The sequence below is a fragment of the Solenopsis invicta genome, chromosome 6 (assembly GCF_016802725.1).
Source record: "Solenopsis invicta isolate M01_SB chromosome 6, UNIL_Sinv_3.0, whole genome shotgun sequence".
Taxonomy (NCBI): Eukaryota; Metazoa; Arthropoda; class Insecta; order Hymenoptera; family Formicidae; genus Solenopsis; species Solenopsis invicta.
In genome coordinates this window covers 21,095,711-21,113,156 of record NC_052669.1, presented here as the reverse complement: position 1 = coordinate 21,113,156, position 17,446 = coordinate 21,095,711, and the positions used below count along the sequence as shown (strand labels likewise).

General features: G+C 31.9%; 1 protein-coding gene across 1 annotated transcript; it reads left to right on the top strand.

Annotated features, from left to right (window-relative positions):
• Nucleotides 1–7,992: 7,992 nt before the first annotated feature.
• Nucleotides 7,993–17,234, top strand: LOC105203789 (glutamate receptor ionotropic, kainate 2). Its single transcript, XM_011172691.3, has 17 exons — nt 7,993–8,190; nt 8,820–8,932; nt 9,848–10,003; nt 10,340–10,554; nt 11,090–11,407; nt 11,617–11,721; nt 12,178–12,351; nt 12,729–12,947; nt 13,546–13,761; nt 14,277–14,361; nt 14,523–14,661; nt 14,731–14,868; nt 14,961–15,159; nt 15,243–15,327; nt 15,487–15,633; nt 15,710–15,978; nt 16,263–17,234. The coding sequence occupies exons 1-17, from the start codon at nt 8,183–8,185 to the stop codon at nt 16,491–16,493; spliced, it is 2,817 nt and encodes a 938-aa protein (XP_011170993.1). The 5' UTR covers nt 7,993–8,182; the 3' UTR covers nt 16,494–17,234.
• The last annotated feature ends 212 nt before the right edge of the window (nt 17,235–17,446 follow it).

Sequence of the window (17,446 nt, the reverse complement as noted above, 5' to 3'; positions counted from 1 at the left end):
CTCTTCAGTCGTTCATCATTCCGCATTCACGCAGCGTAAGGGGGTAATCGAAAACGCGATCGGTTTGCCCGCTCGTGCCGTTCTAATTAAACGGTCATTAATCATTTGGAACGTTAGTCGCGACGAAGCGTGCTATAGATTCTTGACGAGTACGTGATTAGGCGCGACCCCCATGACCATTCATGAATTAGACGTCGACCGTGTACGTGCGCTTTATGGTAACCGTTATTACAGGCGCCATTAATGGTTTAACCGGGATTACCGAGGATGGTCTTCCGATATGATTTTGCTGACGAGACATTATTTGTTGATCAACATTAACGGAATCGTTTTAATTTACCAGCCGTCGCTCTTTGCTCTGGCAAAAAGTGCTTGAAACATAACCAGTGAAAGATAATTCAACGAGAACAGTGATTTGCATAAAGCGTGATATTATACCTCGAGTAAGAAGTAATTAGCTAAATTGCTATTATACGTATAAATTTAAAAGCGTATTATACTCTCAGTGATAAATTAACGCGTATAACTGGGTTTTGATTCTTCTATTTAGTTGCGTGTAGAAAAATTATGCTAAATCCTTCGTTGAGTAGAGGATTACAGGAGATGAAGCTGATCTACTGTAAAATTCTTAATTAGTTTCTGCTTACAAAAGAAACGAACGAGCCATAATGGGCCTGAATAAAATGCCTCGGAATTTCTAATTAATTTAAAAGACTCGTTACGAAGACACTTGCGGCACAAATATTGTGCGTGCCGATTCGACTCTGTTACGTGTGCTGCAATGAGATAAATCGTAAACGCCTCTTACGTGAAATCGCAGCTAATGCGCTGCTAAGTCCAAATGCCATTAAAACGGTACAATATTAAATAACGTTCCGAGACAAATCAAGTAAAGAGCGACCCGCAACAATGCTCGTGCTCGCAGCTGGAATCGCAGCAGTAACGTTTGTCTTCTTTATCGCGCGGAGATCCACTTAAGTGCGCATTATACCTAATCAATTGAATAACACGTACGAGAGAGGTGCGATTGCATAGCTCGCGAGATAATTCGTAAGCCGTATACTTTGCTACTTCTCGATTTATTTTCGTCCTTCGAGATAAGGGTCACTTTATCGCGCTGCTGCCGAGCACAGGCCGGCTGTTCTTATCCACTACGCTCTACAGACAAAGTGCCTGGAATCCGCGAGAGAACTTGCAAACAACCCTGAGTCCGGCGTGGCGCTCTTATCTGCCGTGCCGTAAAAATCTTATCCTGTTCGCTCGAAATCGGTGCTATCACCGGCCGGCGAATATGCGAGCGGCAATCACCGCGCCGATTCACCTAATCCTCGTAATCGCGGTCTGCGCAGCGAGACAAAACGATCAGCAAGGATCTATCGGAGGCACCGATCGTGCGGCCGCGGCGTCGTTATGTGGAACGATTGCGATACTGCGGTACAGTTACCTTGACACGAGGAGAGCACATCCTTGCGGCGTGCGTGAAACGAGGATGAAAACGGGGCCACGTCGCGGCGAATGCACGTCGATAAATATTTCTAGGCTAAAGCAGTGCGCGCAGAAAACGCAAATTAATGCGGTGTCATAAACACGGCAAAAAATTATACACATCTAATCACTATTGCAGTAATTCTTTGACCCAATATTAAAAGTGTTGACACATGTAAGAGTAAAGATACAAGTTACAAATTAAATTCTTCTCTTTTATAGTAATTGCCAAAGTAATTTTATAATTAAAATTGTAATGTATAGAAGTATATTTATGTAACATCAACGAGCGTAATAATTTTTCTTATACTATACAAACATGAAAATGCAAATTCGTGTTTTATAAATATTAGAGGGAAAAGTCACCAATACCGATATACGTTTTTTTAAAGCAGTGTCCCCTCATTTCTCAAAAACTAAATGTTGCATTATATTAATGCTAGATTAAAACATAAACTGCTTAGATAATTAGAGGACAAACTTGCAGTTCATACATTCTATAGCTTTTATTCTATATATAAAATTCTATTTATAAAATGCGTTAGAAACAAATTCTTCGAAAGAACAAAAGCAAGGATAAAATTTGCACAACTTTTTTTTTACAAATTGCACAGTTGAAATAGTAAATATATTATTGGTAATATTAAATCATTTTAGATGTTTGTATCGTTTTAGTTATACTTGTTTGTTTCCTATTTTTCTCATAATAAAGATTTAAACATAAAGTCAAGATACTGCGTAAACCGGCATGCATACTGATAAAACTATTATATATACTATAAGACTATTTGATAGTAAAAACCATAAGATGGAATAAAAGTCACTACATCATGGGATCTATCTATTAAATTAGTAACCTAATCTAATCGTTATACATTGTCGAGTACATGCTGTGTCTTGTGGAACAGCATATGTGTATAAATCAATAAAAATCGTTTTACAACAAAATGAAAAGGCTTGTATAAATAATTATATACATTAATTTCTATTCTGTATAGATATCTCATGTTAAAGATAACAAAAAAAAAAAAAAAAAAAAAAAAAAAAATATAGCCTAGTATAAAAGAAAAGAATTATTGCCTAGTAAACAGGTGTTTTTTTTAATACAAAAATTTTGTTTTTGAATTTCACCTAAAAGTACAAAGTTATTTTTTACTCAATCTATATCGATTTTGGGATTGCTTTTGTTAGATGCTCTATTTCGTTCATTTTAAGAAAAACTGAATATGGGACTTTATGGCTTTTGAGACATTGTTTAGAACGATGAAATAAAGGTTCATACAAAAATTCAGTTAGCTACTAATTTTTCCGCATTTGCCACATTTTTGTCTAATTTTCCTGGACTGTAATAAAAACTAATATATATAATATTATTATAATTTTTTTCTAATATGAAAGTATATTTATTACAAAATTACAGATAAAAATACTAATTTATGCAAGAATGTACATTTTTATTATAAATTTATAACATTATGTAATTTTTATACATATTATGTATGTGTATATATTGTATAATTTTACATATCTTTTTTTATAGTGTAGGATATTTGCATCACATTATCAAATTATTCATTCCAACCGCCTATCTAATTTTGTATATCGTACCCTAGATATAAATCAGCGTGTAACATTGATGTGAGACGAAACACGTGTGCTGAGAAACGAGAGAACTAGTAAGTAGGAATTCAGGATGTCACCGAATATTAGGAGCATGCCTCTAAAAACTAACTGTCGCGTAACTTTTGAGTTCAGCGTTACTTTAGAATTCTCAAATTCATACGCCAATAAATGACGGGGCAATAAATAAAATGACCGCCGTAAATCGTCATTACGAGCTCACGTTGTCCCGATACCTCTTTATGCCTCGTTTAAACGAACCAACGTTCAGCGGTTGAGCTTATCTGGAACGCGCAGATGTTGCTACCTACAAACGACTTTTGTATGCACCAAGCAACATCGTGTAGATATTTTATTACGGCGTGTGTGTGTGTGTGTGTATGTGCACGCGTATGAACACCATGACATCCGCAACATTATCAATAAATGCGACAAAAGATGAAAAAAAAGCCATCTGTCAGACATCAATGGTGGCTAATCTTCTTGTACAAGTATGTCAAATATATCATCAAAGCGCAATCCATCATGCTTTCGAGCTTGCTGGCTTAAGTGAGACTCCAGCTAAATGTCCGATTTGTATCCTATTGTGCAAAATAATTTAAGAATAAAAATTCTATTGCGAAATCCTCGCCAACTTAAAAATTCACGTTCCGATATGTGCGTCTCGATCTCACGATTGCGATTCGACGCGATCCCATCTTTCTCATTCTCAGCTACAACCTGACTATTTTTTGGCGAAAATATTTCCTTCTATCAAAAGGTGTCGATTACCGGAACGGTTGCGACGCTTACCAAGATGTAACGTAAAATAAGTGGAAGTGGAACAACGATGATCGCGAGCGAATAAGAAATCGGGCGAAGTAAGACGAACCTGGAATCGAGGCGAGATTCAATCTCAACGGATGAATTCACCATGAAACGTCGCGATAGACCGTCGCGATTCACCACATAAGCGTTTTCGCGCGGCCTTCTTGCCATCTCCTGTTCCTCGCTATTTTCTCGCATCCGCTCGCGTTTCCTTCCTCATAAATTTTTCCTCTCTTTCGATTCACGCTTCACACGTTTGCCTCTCATGATATAATACTTTACGTCACTTCTTAGCCCCCTAGCTCTTCATCTACGGGCTTCTTGCCACTCGCAGAATAAACTATTGTTCAGCGAAACTACCTTTCCTCGATCTTTATACCTCTGGTACGCTACAGTGGTTGCCAAAAGTTTCCGACCGAGGAGTAATTTTGTATAATTGACATCTCAACAACAAGAATCCAATACGTAATAGTACTAAAATCAGAATATAGATTTTATCATGTACTATTAGATGTTTGTTTGTAAAGATTCTTTATCGCGAGCGACACGATATAAAATTATTCCCTGGTCGGAAATTTTTGGCAACCACTGGACACCTATTATGGAAAATGCTGCGTACCGTTATAAGAAAATAAAAGTTATCAATTTTGATTTAAATATACGGCGCATCGCGTCAGCCATATGTTCGTATAGATGCTCATATCTTTAAGCTCAGTTATTACTGAAAGTGCTGCAATCAATGCTAATACGAAGCCAATCGGTACTATAAGAATTAATAATTTCCGCTAACTCTAAGGGCCAACTCGCAGTGCTAACTCGGCGCGCGTTGCAGCCGGCCGTGCAGTAAATCAATATAAAATCGTAAATACTACCCCCTTCTCCCTCCTTTCGAATGAAAAGCAATGATGTGTGGAAGAAGCTATTTATTGCGACGATTATTTACGATGCGGACACCCGCGCGACCTAGGAAGTGCACGATTAAATTGTGTATCGCAGTAAAAGCGCGAGGGATAATGTACGATAATGATGTACCTGCATTCTTTCAAACGCAACAAAAACAAAATTACTCTATCAACGTCGGCGTCAGCCGGCCTTAATTCCGCACACAATCTAAGATACAGAAGTGGAAGTAGATTATGAACTAATTGCGACGTGTACGTATAGTATTACGACATATATTACATTAATATGTAAATGTTGAAGCGGCCGGTCTTCTACTTTCAGCAGTAGACTTACTGTTATACGGCTTCTCTTATTTGGAGAGCCCGTTGTATTCGCGTGTGACATTCCCATTCTTCCACTTCCGCTTGTTTTATGTTACATCTAGGTATGCCAATAAAAACGTGTCATCATTAAATATACATAAAAAGATTGCGCAGATTCTAACAGTGTTAAACGAAAAAAGTCTAAAACCGGCACACATTTGTCCTCGTCAATAACAAAAAGCAAAAAACTAATATATATTAACCATTAATAAAAACACAGGATTTCCTAATGGAATGTGAAGGTCTTTCAACGGCATTCGTTTAAAAAGTCTTGGCTTCATTGGTAAAACTTTACCAGTCCTTTCGCGCGTAAATAGCAAAACGTCGCGTATAAATATTTACGTAAGAAGGCAAATCTTGTAGAATTCAAATTATAATCAGCCCACATTATTCGCTACTTAATGCGCCGCTGAATGATGCCGCTCGTTTGTTCATTTTACTAGCGACACAACTGTCCAATTGCCCACTCGTACTGTTGCCGTTTAAAGACCACGGATAATGTATCTCCTCTCCATCGTCGAGGAGCTAGATGAAATCCGTCCGTGGACAGGCGACACCAACGGTATCCCCTGCCCACAACCGCGAACGTCGTTCCACTCGAAGACGTCGACGTCCAACGACGTCGTCGTGCTTGCTTAGCTACCGAGACAAGTGGTACATCCCACATACATTTGTATACCCCGCAATGTTTGTATACTCGGCAAATAATCGAAGCGTTGACTGAAGTGACGTAATGCGTATTGTTTCGTGAAAATGTCGTTAGAAAAGTGTGTTTCATTGCTTAGCTTATTTATAAAAAAAAAGGGATTAAAATTTCTTAACATAAATATATGCATATGATCTTTTCATTACAAAGTCATTTCAGTTAACTTATAAATAAAATTCATCATTCAGTTAACTTATAAATAAAATTCATCATTAAAAAAATTCGGATCATAAAAGAAATTTAAGATCTGCAACGCCTTAAATACAGGATCCAATTGGACCATCAATCTTGTATAATTTCTTGTTTAATTTGAGCTTCATAAAAAAAAATAAAATTTCTAAGAAGTTTTATTCGTTAAATAAGTAATAATTTAATAATAATATACCGCATTCTTTTATGGGAAATAATTTGTTACAACATATTGAAAAATATCCGGTTTAATTATGATATGCAATAAATATAATTCGAATATTTACGTGTGATATTAAAATTAACAAAAAAAAGATTTCTGAAGAATATATTTCAAATAAAAAACCATGATATATTATGTAAAATTAGCTATATAATTAATTTAAGCTTTACTTACAATATATATTACAGATAAAATATAAAAGTAAATTTTAATTACTATTTGAATCTATAAATTCAAATTTAGATTAAATTTAACAAATCATAAAATTTCGTTTAAATAAATACCAATGATGTCGAAATCTCAAAAAGTATATTCTTAAAAAAATTTTTTTATTTATTAAAATATTAATTTCAAATAAATAAAATAATTTCCTGTCATATTCGCTCATATTATCAAAAACAAAGATTCTGAGTAATTAATTTGAGAGAGTAAGACAACCTGTACATATACATGTGTAATGTACAGATATATATGAAATTTTCAGTTGTGTGTGTTGAGCTATAGTCTATGTGTTCGCTAATTGTAAGCCTAAATGACTGTGCAGATCAGTCATCTCTGCGTATAAATCGTAATGTTATTTTAAAATGTTAACGGTGCCACCTTGTAAAATTTCTTACAACAGTTTGCCAAAACACAGAGTTTAAAGAGTAGAGTAGCTAACAAGCAGAAGTGGAATTTGCTTCATCGACTGTAGATATACAGGCTTCAAGAATTGATCAAGAGAGCTTTGCTAAATCCTTGAGAATTGAAAAACTACATTTCCTTAATTAGTTTTTTTTTATTAATTTTTTATTTGTACGAATAAAGCTGGGGATATTTTAAAAGAGTTTCATATATTAAATGTTCCATATATTAAAATTTAACATTATGTTAAAATGTAAAATAAATTTTTTTTAAATATTAAAACGATGGTTAAATAATTCGCTTCATATATACTTCAAATTTAAACAGCTTTTAGTTCGAAAATGTTTTACTAATTTATACCATCAAATATGAGTAATGGAAGAGATTAATCTAGTTCGATGTATGTACTGACATTTAATCCAATATAATCATGATAAAAAAAACCAAAAACTTTAAATTCTACTTGGTTTTTGTCTATTATAGCCATAAAAATTAATGTTTCCCTTCATCAATTTATTTATTCGTTCACTTAATTTCCTTGTTACATAGCAACATACACACACACACACACACACACGCACACACACACACACACACACACACACACACACGCGCACGCACGCACGCACGCACGCACGCACACGCACGCACGCACGCACGCACGCACGCACGCACACAACATATTCTTTTAATTTTATTTATAAAATAACAGATATTTAAATGACAAATTGATAAAATACAATTGATAAAAAAGTGTAATCAACAGAAATAACAGAAAATTAATTGTTTGCATTTCAATTTAACTGTAGTTTAATTTTTTTAATTAAATTTTCTCAAATTACTAAATTACAATAAAAAAGATATTGTTATTAATTTAACTGATTAAATAGATGTGATGCCTGATATATCTACATAATTTTAATTTATTTATGAACATATTTCTTTAAATATAAATAGAAATATAAATTATCATTACTGAAAGTATGTGCAACGTAGTCGCTACAACATGGTTCTCAAAACGCGTGACACGAAGCTAAACGTATATAAGAATGCTTCAGATCCAAATTTAGATCAGTGTATGGTACGACGACATTAAACACAGACCTTCGAATACAGTTTCTCGATCCATTAGTTTTCTCTTCCCTGTTACTTGATTGAAACTTCGACAAGTTTTTATCGAACAAAGTTCAAATCATAGTATATTTCAATTAAAAGTGCCTGAACTGCATCGAAATAAAAGAATATGGTTACTAACACACGTAAATGTTGAGGTAAAATTAATAAAATTATTAGTATATACAATCTATTTTAATAGTTTAAAACAATAAAATTTTCAATTTTGATTTTAACATTTTAATTTAGTTATTTATAATTAAAAATTTTTAATTTAATATAAAGAATTTTAACTAAATCATGCTCAATCAAATATTTTCAAAAGCCACTTTAATTTTAATAGATCTACAGCTATAACCCCAAGTACAATCTACTTTTAAAAAAGATTTCAAATAGAAGTTAACTCTTATTTACATTGTTTGCATACTAATATCTACATTTGTCATTCGATATTAATGTTACAAACAATACGCTGTCACTATGTATAATGTTATGCACGTAAAGAAAAAATCATTGACAATTACTAAACTTAAAAAAACTAAAGAAATAAAAAACTAGTTTATGCCATCCGAAGGAAAAAGAAAACAAGAATTACCTGCGTACGATAAATAATCCAAAACCTTCCCCCTACGCATTTCTAGCACTTATACGTTTATTCTTCATAATATTGCAGTACAAAATGCATGACATACGGATATACACGAATATTAGAAATCGCGTAATATGATTGTTTTTTAACACACACAACATATCTCGCACCCAGTAAACTCACTAATGTGCTTTACAGATTATTCATTAAAATGATCAAAATGATTCCACGACAGTGCCTGTTATTGATTCCACTCGTTTTGTTAGCACTGGCAACACCCATCCACGGCATCACGCGACGAATAAAAATCGGTAAGCAATACATAATCATTCTTGAAAAATAATAAATTTTCGAAAACATAAGGCTTAGGTGTTAAAATCTTGCTTATGTTCGAATCACTTAATAATAGAATTAGTAAGCGGAGATTGAAATAATCTATACTGATGCCATATAAATGTAAGAAGCATTTTAATATAATATTCTATTTAACAACCCTCATATATATAAATTAAAATAAAAAAAAATAATCCAATTAAATTATCAATTATCTTTCTTTCGTCTTCTTCACGACAAATTAATATCAAAATTACTATACAACATAAAACATAAATGAAAAAACTGTATTAAAAAATAATATATTGATAAAAGTATATAAGCAAATATATACCGGAATAATTTTAGACATAAAGTTCATTCAACAATAATGAATTCTGCGCAAGATAATACAACCATGTTCATAAAGTCACGCAAGAGAAATATTTTTAACGATGTTCACATACACTTGGTACTTAATATTGATCCGACATACGTAATGTAAAATGAAAATTCATGCGTAGTCATCAGCCAATATTAGCTATTATTTAAGTACAAATATTTAATAATAATTCGCAAATTACGAATATTAATTGTGATTATATATTGATTTCTTATTTCAGTTTATCATTAGTCATCAGTGATTACAAACCTATTCATTTATAATTCAACATATTTAAAAATTAAATGTCTCATTATATTACAACAATTACTATTTTAATATTTATTGAAGAAAAAAATAAAATAATAATAATAATAATTTATTTAGAGCAGAACTTTTATTTGTGAGACTCTTACTTCAAAATTAGTTTTGTATTTATTATAACAATGAACATATCATTAATTTTGATACTATATTTTAACACGTTACAAAAAGTTAAATTTTTTATTAATACGCTTATTAATGTTTTTAGGGGCAATCTTTCATAAAGGCGATGAAGATCTCCAAAAAATATTTCAAAGGGCAATTAGTGATACAAAATATGAAAACTTTGCATCCGCATTCAAACTTGTCGCCGCCATTGAATACGTCGATGCTAATACCGACAGCTTTAAGACTGCTAAAGCTGGTAAGTTCGTGAATAAAAAAAACCCAATTGTTCCGAATGATGATTATGCTATATTATCGACAAATTTGATTTTTAATAATTCTAAATATGAAGTATTTTCTTCAACTTTTTTATTTTAATTCAATCTCAAGTACAGAAATTTAAAAATTTGTTTAAAACTTTATAATTATAATGTATAAACAATTCAAACACTGTAAGAAAAAAAAGATAAGAGCATTGTTTACAGTAAAAAATAAATACGTGCAAATTAGAAAAAATAAAAAAGGCTTTATACACTGAACGTTTATCCTAATTTTAGATTGTAGATTTACTTGTTCGAAATTGTTTTCCATGTAGCTTGCAATCTTCTTGAGCAAGGTGTGGCAGCCATTTTCGGGCCTACAAGTCGGCATACTCGTGGAATAGTTGCGAGTATTGCTGCGCGATTTCATATACCGCACATCGAGTATGTTTGGCGAGAAAACGAAGGATTGGAAGAGAAAAATATGAAAAAAAGGATTCCGTCACCAATGACCATAAACATATTCCCTGCCAGTGAGCAACTTAGCACGGTCAGTCGCTACATAAAAGAAGCATTTTGCAGCCAGATGACGCGCAATTTCCTAGATTATGGCAAGTCAAAATAACAGGATCTTGAAAAATACGTTTAATAGTGCGAGTAGCAAATCAATTTATTTTTCCATTTGTAATTTCTATGCGTATATCCGCAATTAATCGGCTCGAACGCATAACACAATTAGAATCTATATGAGGCCAATGAATGGTCTTAGTTAATCTTAGTGCTTAATAATACATTTTGAATGTAATTTTCTAGTTCTTCAAAATTGCATGCTGTTATTCTCAAGCTTAAAACGCGATTCCCAAGCAAAACAAAAATACTAATATCGTAATATTGAACTATTGTCAATTTAATAAAACTAATGCTAATAAGCACCTATTGTAATCTCCCCTAAATACTGTATTTGTTGCAAAAAATATTGTCTCAGCCAGGATCGTAGTCTGCGCTTTTAAAATGCAAATTAAATCATAATTTTATTGTAGTTATATTTGTAATGTATTCTTTGTTTTACCAATAAAACTGTACAGGCTATCGCCGACATCATCGAAAACATCATCGTTACAACAAAATGGCAAAACTTCGCAGCGATTTATGAAACTAACGAGGGATTGTCACGCCTTCAGAAGGTTTTGACAATAAAAGGAGATAGAAATAATCCAGTTACACATACGGTTAGGCAGTTGAACGAAGGATCGGATCATCGCTCGATGCTCAAAGAGATACGCTCTTTGGGAATATGTAATGTAATTATTGATGTCGAACCGGAGAAAATCATGAAAGTTCTCAGTCAAGCGAAGGAAGTCAGATTGCTATCGGACTATTGTTACTTCATCCTAACGTACTTGGTATTGTATATCATTGGCTTAATCTCAATGAAATGGTACTTTTCAACGTGATTTATTTTATAGGCATAAGAAAACAATGAACTTTTAATGATACATTTAGATAATTAGGAAAATTAAATAGAACAGATAAAGCGTAATGCATTATTAAATTTTTTAGAAAATAAAAACCATAAATAATTTCTAAAATAATGTTTCCATTAATATTATAGGATTCATCCAAGTTACCTATTCTCGACATGCGAAATCTAAGTACTGTTAATATCACTGGATTCAGCTTGAGAGAGACGATGGAAGACAAATACGGAATTGCTTGGGTATTTATTTGACAATTTTTAACAACCAGCAGTAAACACGATATGACAATATTGATCATGACACAATCTTAAAAGTTGACATACTTTTATCGAATATATTTAATTCTTAAGTACTTGCATCAAGTCCGATCGAGACTGAGCAAGTGCAAACAAATGCAAATAAACTCGCTTTAATTAATAATCGCAACAATGCCATTCAATTTAACAATGAAACTATAATAAAAAGAAAATATTACTTTTTCTAAATATAAACAAGTATTACATATAGAAAAGACTAAAATATTTGATATTTTATTATGCAAGCACTTAAGAAAAGAAAATATTAATTATAATAGATAGATCAACGTATGTTTCACATTTCATGTTGAATTAAAATATTTTATATTAACAATTAATTGAATAATTTATAATAAAATAAAATTAATTAGTTTAATTTCAAATATAATTTTTATATAGTTAAATTCAGCGGTTCTCTACGACGCAGTATTTTTGCTTTATAAAGCAATAGAGACTCTGAATGCGAGAAGAATTAATGACAAAAAATCTATATTCATTGATCCTGTACCACTGTCTTGTACCAATAATAAAAGATATCAAGCAGGACTTAATATTACCAGCATTATGCGAGAGGTAATAGTACTTTCTCTTTATCTTATATAATTAAAAAGCGATAATTCGAATCAGTGTTAAGGCATGCAGAAAAGTAATTTGATCAGAAGTAATGGAGATTTCCCCACATTTTTGTAAATAGTTAAAAAAACTGATTAATGACACCATAAAAGATTACTTAAGTCGGATCTTAAATATAAAAACCGAAGATGAATACCGGCCTATATACCCAAAATTATTTAACAAACATCACATTAAATTTATTGTGAATGCGATGTGTGACACAACAACGAATTAAGCGAATACTTATTATGTCCAAATATAACTCAAATGATCATATTAATTTTCCTTAATTATTTTCAACGTAACAAAATAATTTTTTTTGTGTTTTTACACAGATTTCGAACAGGGGAAAGATTACGGGTACTATGAACATCAACAAGTACGGTCACAGAACTGATTTTAATATATATATTCTCAGCTTTCAACATCCGATTCCGGTACAAACCAGTGTTTGGAAATCCGGCGCTCTGCAAATCATGAATATCAAGAAGGAGCAAGAAAATTATTTTTCTGAATCTATGAAAAACAGGACATTCAAGATCAGCGTCAAAACAGTTCGTATTATTATTTAACACATTAATTCAGCTCTTACATTAAGATCATACGTCACCTATTCATATTCACCCATTAGCTATCAGCAAAATTTTAATATCTTGGAAGATTATTATGTGAGCCGTAAATTACAAGAGGAAAAGAGAGAGAGAGAGAGAGAAAGAGAAAAAAAGAGGCAAGTAGGGAAGAAAAGAGGCAAAGAGTGAGATAGAGTGTTAGACGTAGTTATATTATATAGCTCCAAAAAATATCTATAACCAGAAAGAAAATAAGTAAATGAATACAATATTATATGCCAATAATTTTACATTAAGTGCTTAATAGTTCTTTACATAAATTATGAGAAAACAGATGTTAAACCTTTTTTAAGAACATTTTTAATGGCTTATTTTTTAAGTTATTTATTATTTTCACGCGTATGCGTGCGTACACTCGCGCAAGCGCATGCGTGTGTGTGTGCGTGTGTGTGTGTCGTCCCTTTAGTATTTTTTCTTCCTTTCTCCTTAGGTATTTCCTTTTTATTTTCTTCTTTAGTTGGCTAATTTACAATAAATTATACAAATATCTTTAGAAACATAATAATTTCGTTCCACGATTTAGGGCCCACCCTACGTAATGGAAGTGACTAATGCTTCAATGCAAGGAACATTAATTGGTTCAAAATACTACGAAGGTTACTGCATTGATTTGATCGAGAAAATCGCAAAAATTGCAGAATTTGATTACGAATTCGAAATCGTACCTGATAATCAGCATGGAAAGTATGACGAGAAAAAAAAGACATGGAATGGTCTAATCAAGCGCGTTATGGACAAGGTTGGATAATATTTAATTAGTTAAAAATTAAGTAATTAATAACTTTTAACTTAATTGTAGTTATTTTGTAAAACACATTAACTTTAACTTATAATTTTTTTCTAAATTAAATTCTTTTTTATCTCTGAACATCAGCATTTTTTTCTTCTATACAATTTTAAACATTAAACAATTAGAAAAAATATCCCAAGTCTGGTTGTGAATCATGTATATAAAACGTATTATATTTGTACACTGTTTGCACAAACGGAAATTTGTTCTAAATAAATTTATTTTTACCATCTTCCTTTGTCAACTTTAATTTAGATTTAAAAAAATTTGTTTACCAAATATACGACAAAAATGTGTAAAATCCATCTTTTATTTAAAATTTACTTGAAAAACATTTATATGTATATGATTACTCCAAATTTTGAATTTCCGTAATTATCATAAAAATAAATAAAAATACGTCTATTTGATTTTACTCAACTTTTCCAGAATCTTTTATTATTTCTTAAAAATTATTTTTACAGGAAACTGATTTTGCTATATGTGATTTAACAATAACGTACCAGCGCAAGACTGCCGTGGATTTCAGCCTACCTTTTATGAATTTAGGTAACAATATTGAATATTAAAAATACTATATTATTTACTCATATTCTAAAGATGTAAAAAATATTAATATATTATAAAAACAAAGTAAATCATAATAAAACGGTTAAGTTTTATTTTATATATCAATTTACGGCAGCATTCTAATATGTTATATAAATTAGGAATCAGTATTGTCTTCACGAAACCGGAAGAAAAACCATTGGATCCATATTCATTCTTGCATCCATTTTCTAATACAGTATGGATTTATATGGCTACTGCTTACCTCGCTGTATCGATAATGTTATTTCTTCAGGCAAGGTAAGATTTCTTAAATAAAATGTAACAATAATTTTGATAAAAATATATAAACGTATTTTTTGTGTAAAGAATGGCACCTAGCGAGTGGAACAATCCGCATCCATGCAATGCAGATTCCAAAGAACTTGAAAATAACTTTAATTTGAAAAATTCCTTGTGGCTCACTATCGGTTCTCTTATGCAACAGGGATCAGATATACTGCCCAAGTAAGCTTCAAAAAATATTATTGCTAACATTTATGTTAATTCTTTTCAAGTTTCAAACTAATATATACAAAATTGAAATAAATCGATTTCAGAGCACCATCAATTCGTATGCTTAGCAGCATGTGGTGGTTCTTTACCCTGATTATGATCAGCTCGTATACGGCAAATCTAGCCGCCTTTCTTACTGTGAGCAAAATGGAAGCACCTATTAAAAACGTTGAGGATTTGGCAAAGCAGACGAAAATCAAATACGGTGCACTCGAGGGTGGTGCAACAGCGACATTTTTTAAAGTATGTTAACAGTTTAATTACCGACATATTTTTCGGCTCAATTTAAATACTTAAATTTCTGACTCTACATTGTCTAATCTCAGGATTCGAATTATTCGACGTACAAACGAATGTATGCTACAATGACAGACATAAAGCCGAGCGTATTCACTAAAAGTAATGAAGAAGGTGAGTAATTCCAAAATCGAATATGCACGTATAAAGAAGATATGAAAAATATTCTTTCTCCAAAAGACAGATTACATTATTTGGCAAAACAAATTTTTCTTCTTAGATTTCTCCTTTTGTTTCTCAGATGTATTTAATCTCAATCATAATACGTTCCAGGTATCGATCGAGTTATTAATGGCAAACGACAATATGCCTTTCTCATGGAATCCACTACAATCGAATACGAAATGGAGCGCAAATGTGAAATAATGAAAATTGGCGGGCTCATTGATAACAAAGGCTACGGCATTGCTATGCCACGCAGTAATATTATTTCTCATAACCAATACCTTTTCACTTCTTTATCCTTATATAAATAATTTTTTTGCACTTTCCGCAGATTCTCCGTACAGGACAAAGATTAATAATGCGATCCTGGCGCTGGCAGAGAGTGGTACATTGCAAGAAATAAAAAAGAAATGGTGGATAGAAAGAGGTGGAGGAAAGTGCAAAGAAAATGAAGCGGATAAGAGTACTAACTCAGCTGAATTAGGATTGGCAAGCGTCGGTGGTGTATTCATGGTTCTAATGTTAGGTTGCGCTGCTTCAGTCTTTATCGCCATTTGCGAATTCCTATGGAATATACGCAAAGTCGCTGTGAGAGAGAAGGTAAAGCTTTTATTTTACCTTGTTTACTATTAATTTTGTAACAAATATAAATAAAATTAATTAATTCTATTTCTCCTAACAAGAAAAATTATTTTTAAAATTTTAATGCAATATAAAAATTATAATTCTCCTTTTTCTACTGCAAATAAATTACGAAACAAAATACCTAGCACGTAGATTTTATGCTATTTGTTACATGCCAGTGTTAAATGTAACAAGTTAGTTATACCGCTATTATATCTGCGACATGCTAAAGAAAAACTCAATTATTATCTTTTATACAGATCACACCGCGGGAAGCGCTAGTGGCCGAGTTGAAATTCGTCGTGAACATTTTCGCGTTAACGAAACCCGTTAAAGTTGCAAAAAGCAGCAACAACAGCGCGAGCTCCATAGAGAATGGCAGAGCTGCATCCACGTCTCAATCTAACGTTGGTTCTTTCCGACATCTCGATATACTTGATAAATTCGATAAAGATCGCAACACGAACAACCGCAGCAATAATCGTAATTGATTATTTGGCCGAGTAATTAAAAAAAAAACATGAAATTTTAAAATATATAAAATTGTACGAAAATATTTATACTAGTATAAATTGTATGATTGATAATGAATAGTGTAAGGAATCCGAAATTCATTCTCGCGCCTAATTTCGCCTACCAGCCGATCTCAGTTATCAAGTGCTACATATTGCTGGAAAATTTTTACTAAACAACTGACAACAGTACTATGAACATCCGTTCATTTTGCTCGGAATTATATCATATTGTTGGTTTGCACACAGTGCACTATAATATTTGCGAATTTTTAAAATCGAATTTTATTGTCCAAGAAATGTGTTTTTATCACTCGCTTGTACTTAAATGTAGTACATATGTTTTTATTATATTTTGAGATTTTGAAGTGGCAATTTTCTTCTGCCATGTAGTGTGGAAAACCGGCTCGAAATTTGGTTTCCTTACACTATAGATTAAACTATATGCATTTATTAACAAGGCAACTGAGAAAGACATTTTAGTCTGTATACAGATTACGGCGAATAATATAAATTTTTTGTCTCATTGCAAATAACATTTGCAAAACAACTATTGTATTCCATACTTCATAGCATTTAAAACAAAAATGTGAGATTCGAACTCATCATTTTTCCTTGATTAATTTTTTTCTGATTAATTTTTTATTTCTACGAATGCAGCCGAACATACTTTAAAAACGTTCTGTATTACTAACGAATAAAGATTTTCTAAAATAATAATATGATCGTTAAATGATTCACCTCAGATATCCTAGAAACTTGAATGGCTTTTAGTTTCAAAACGTATTTTACTAATTAAAACTATAATAATTTATACTAATAAATGTGAATAATGATATGCGGAAAAGATTAATCTCTTTTGATGTACGAATTGCAAGGAAAAAATTCATTCAAGTACTCTTTATTAATACAATATAATCACGATTAAAAAG

What these genes read in the sequence shown, in the direction of transcription:
- LOC105203789 (XM_011172691.3), top strand. An exon ending in CACGCGACGAATAAAAATCG is followed by an intron (nt 8,933 to 9,847) that starts GTAAGCAATACA and finishes TAATGTTTTTAG; the next exon opens with GGGCAATCTTTCATAAAGGC. An exon ending in CTTTAAGACTGCTAAAGCTG is followed by an intron (nt 10,004 to 10,339) that starts GTAAGTTCGTGA and finishes TTTTCCATGTAG; the next exon opens with CTTGCAATCTTCTTGAGCAA.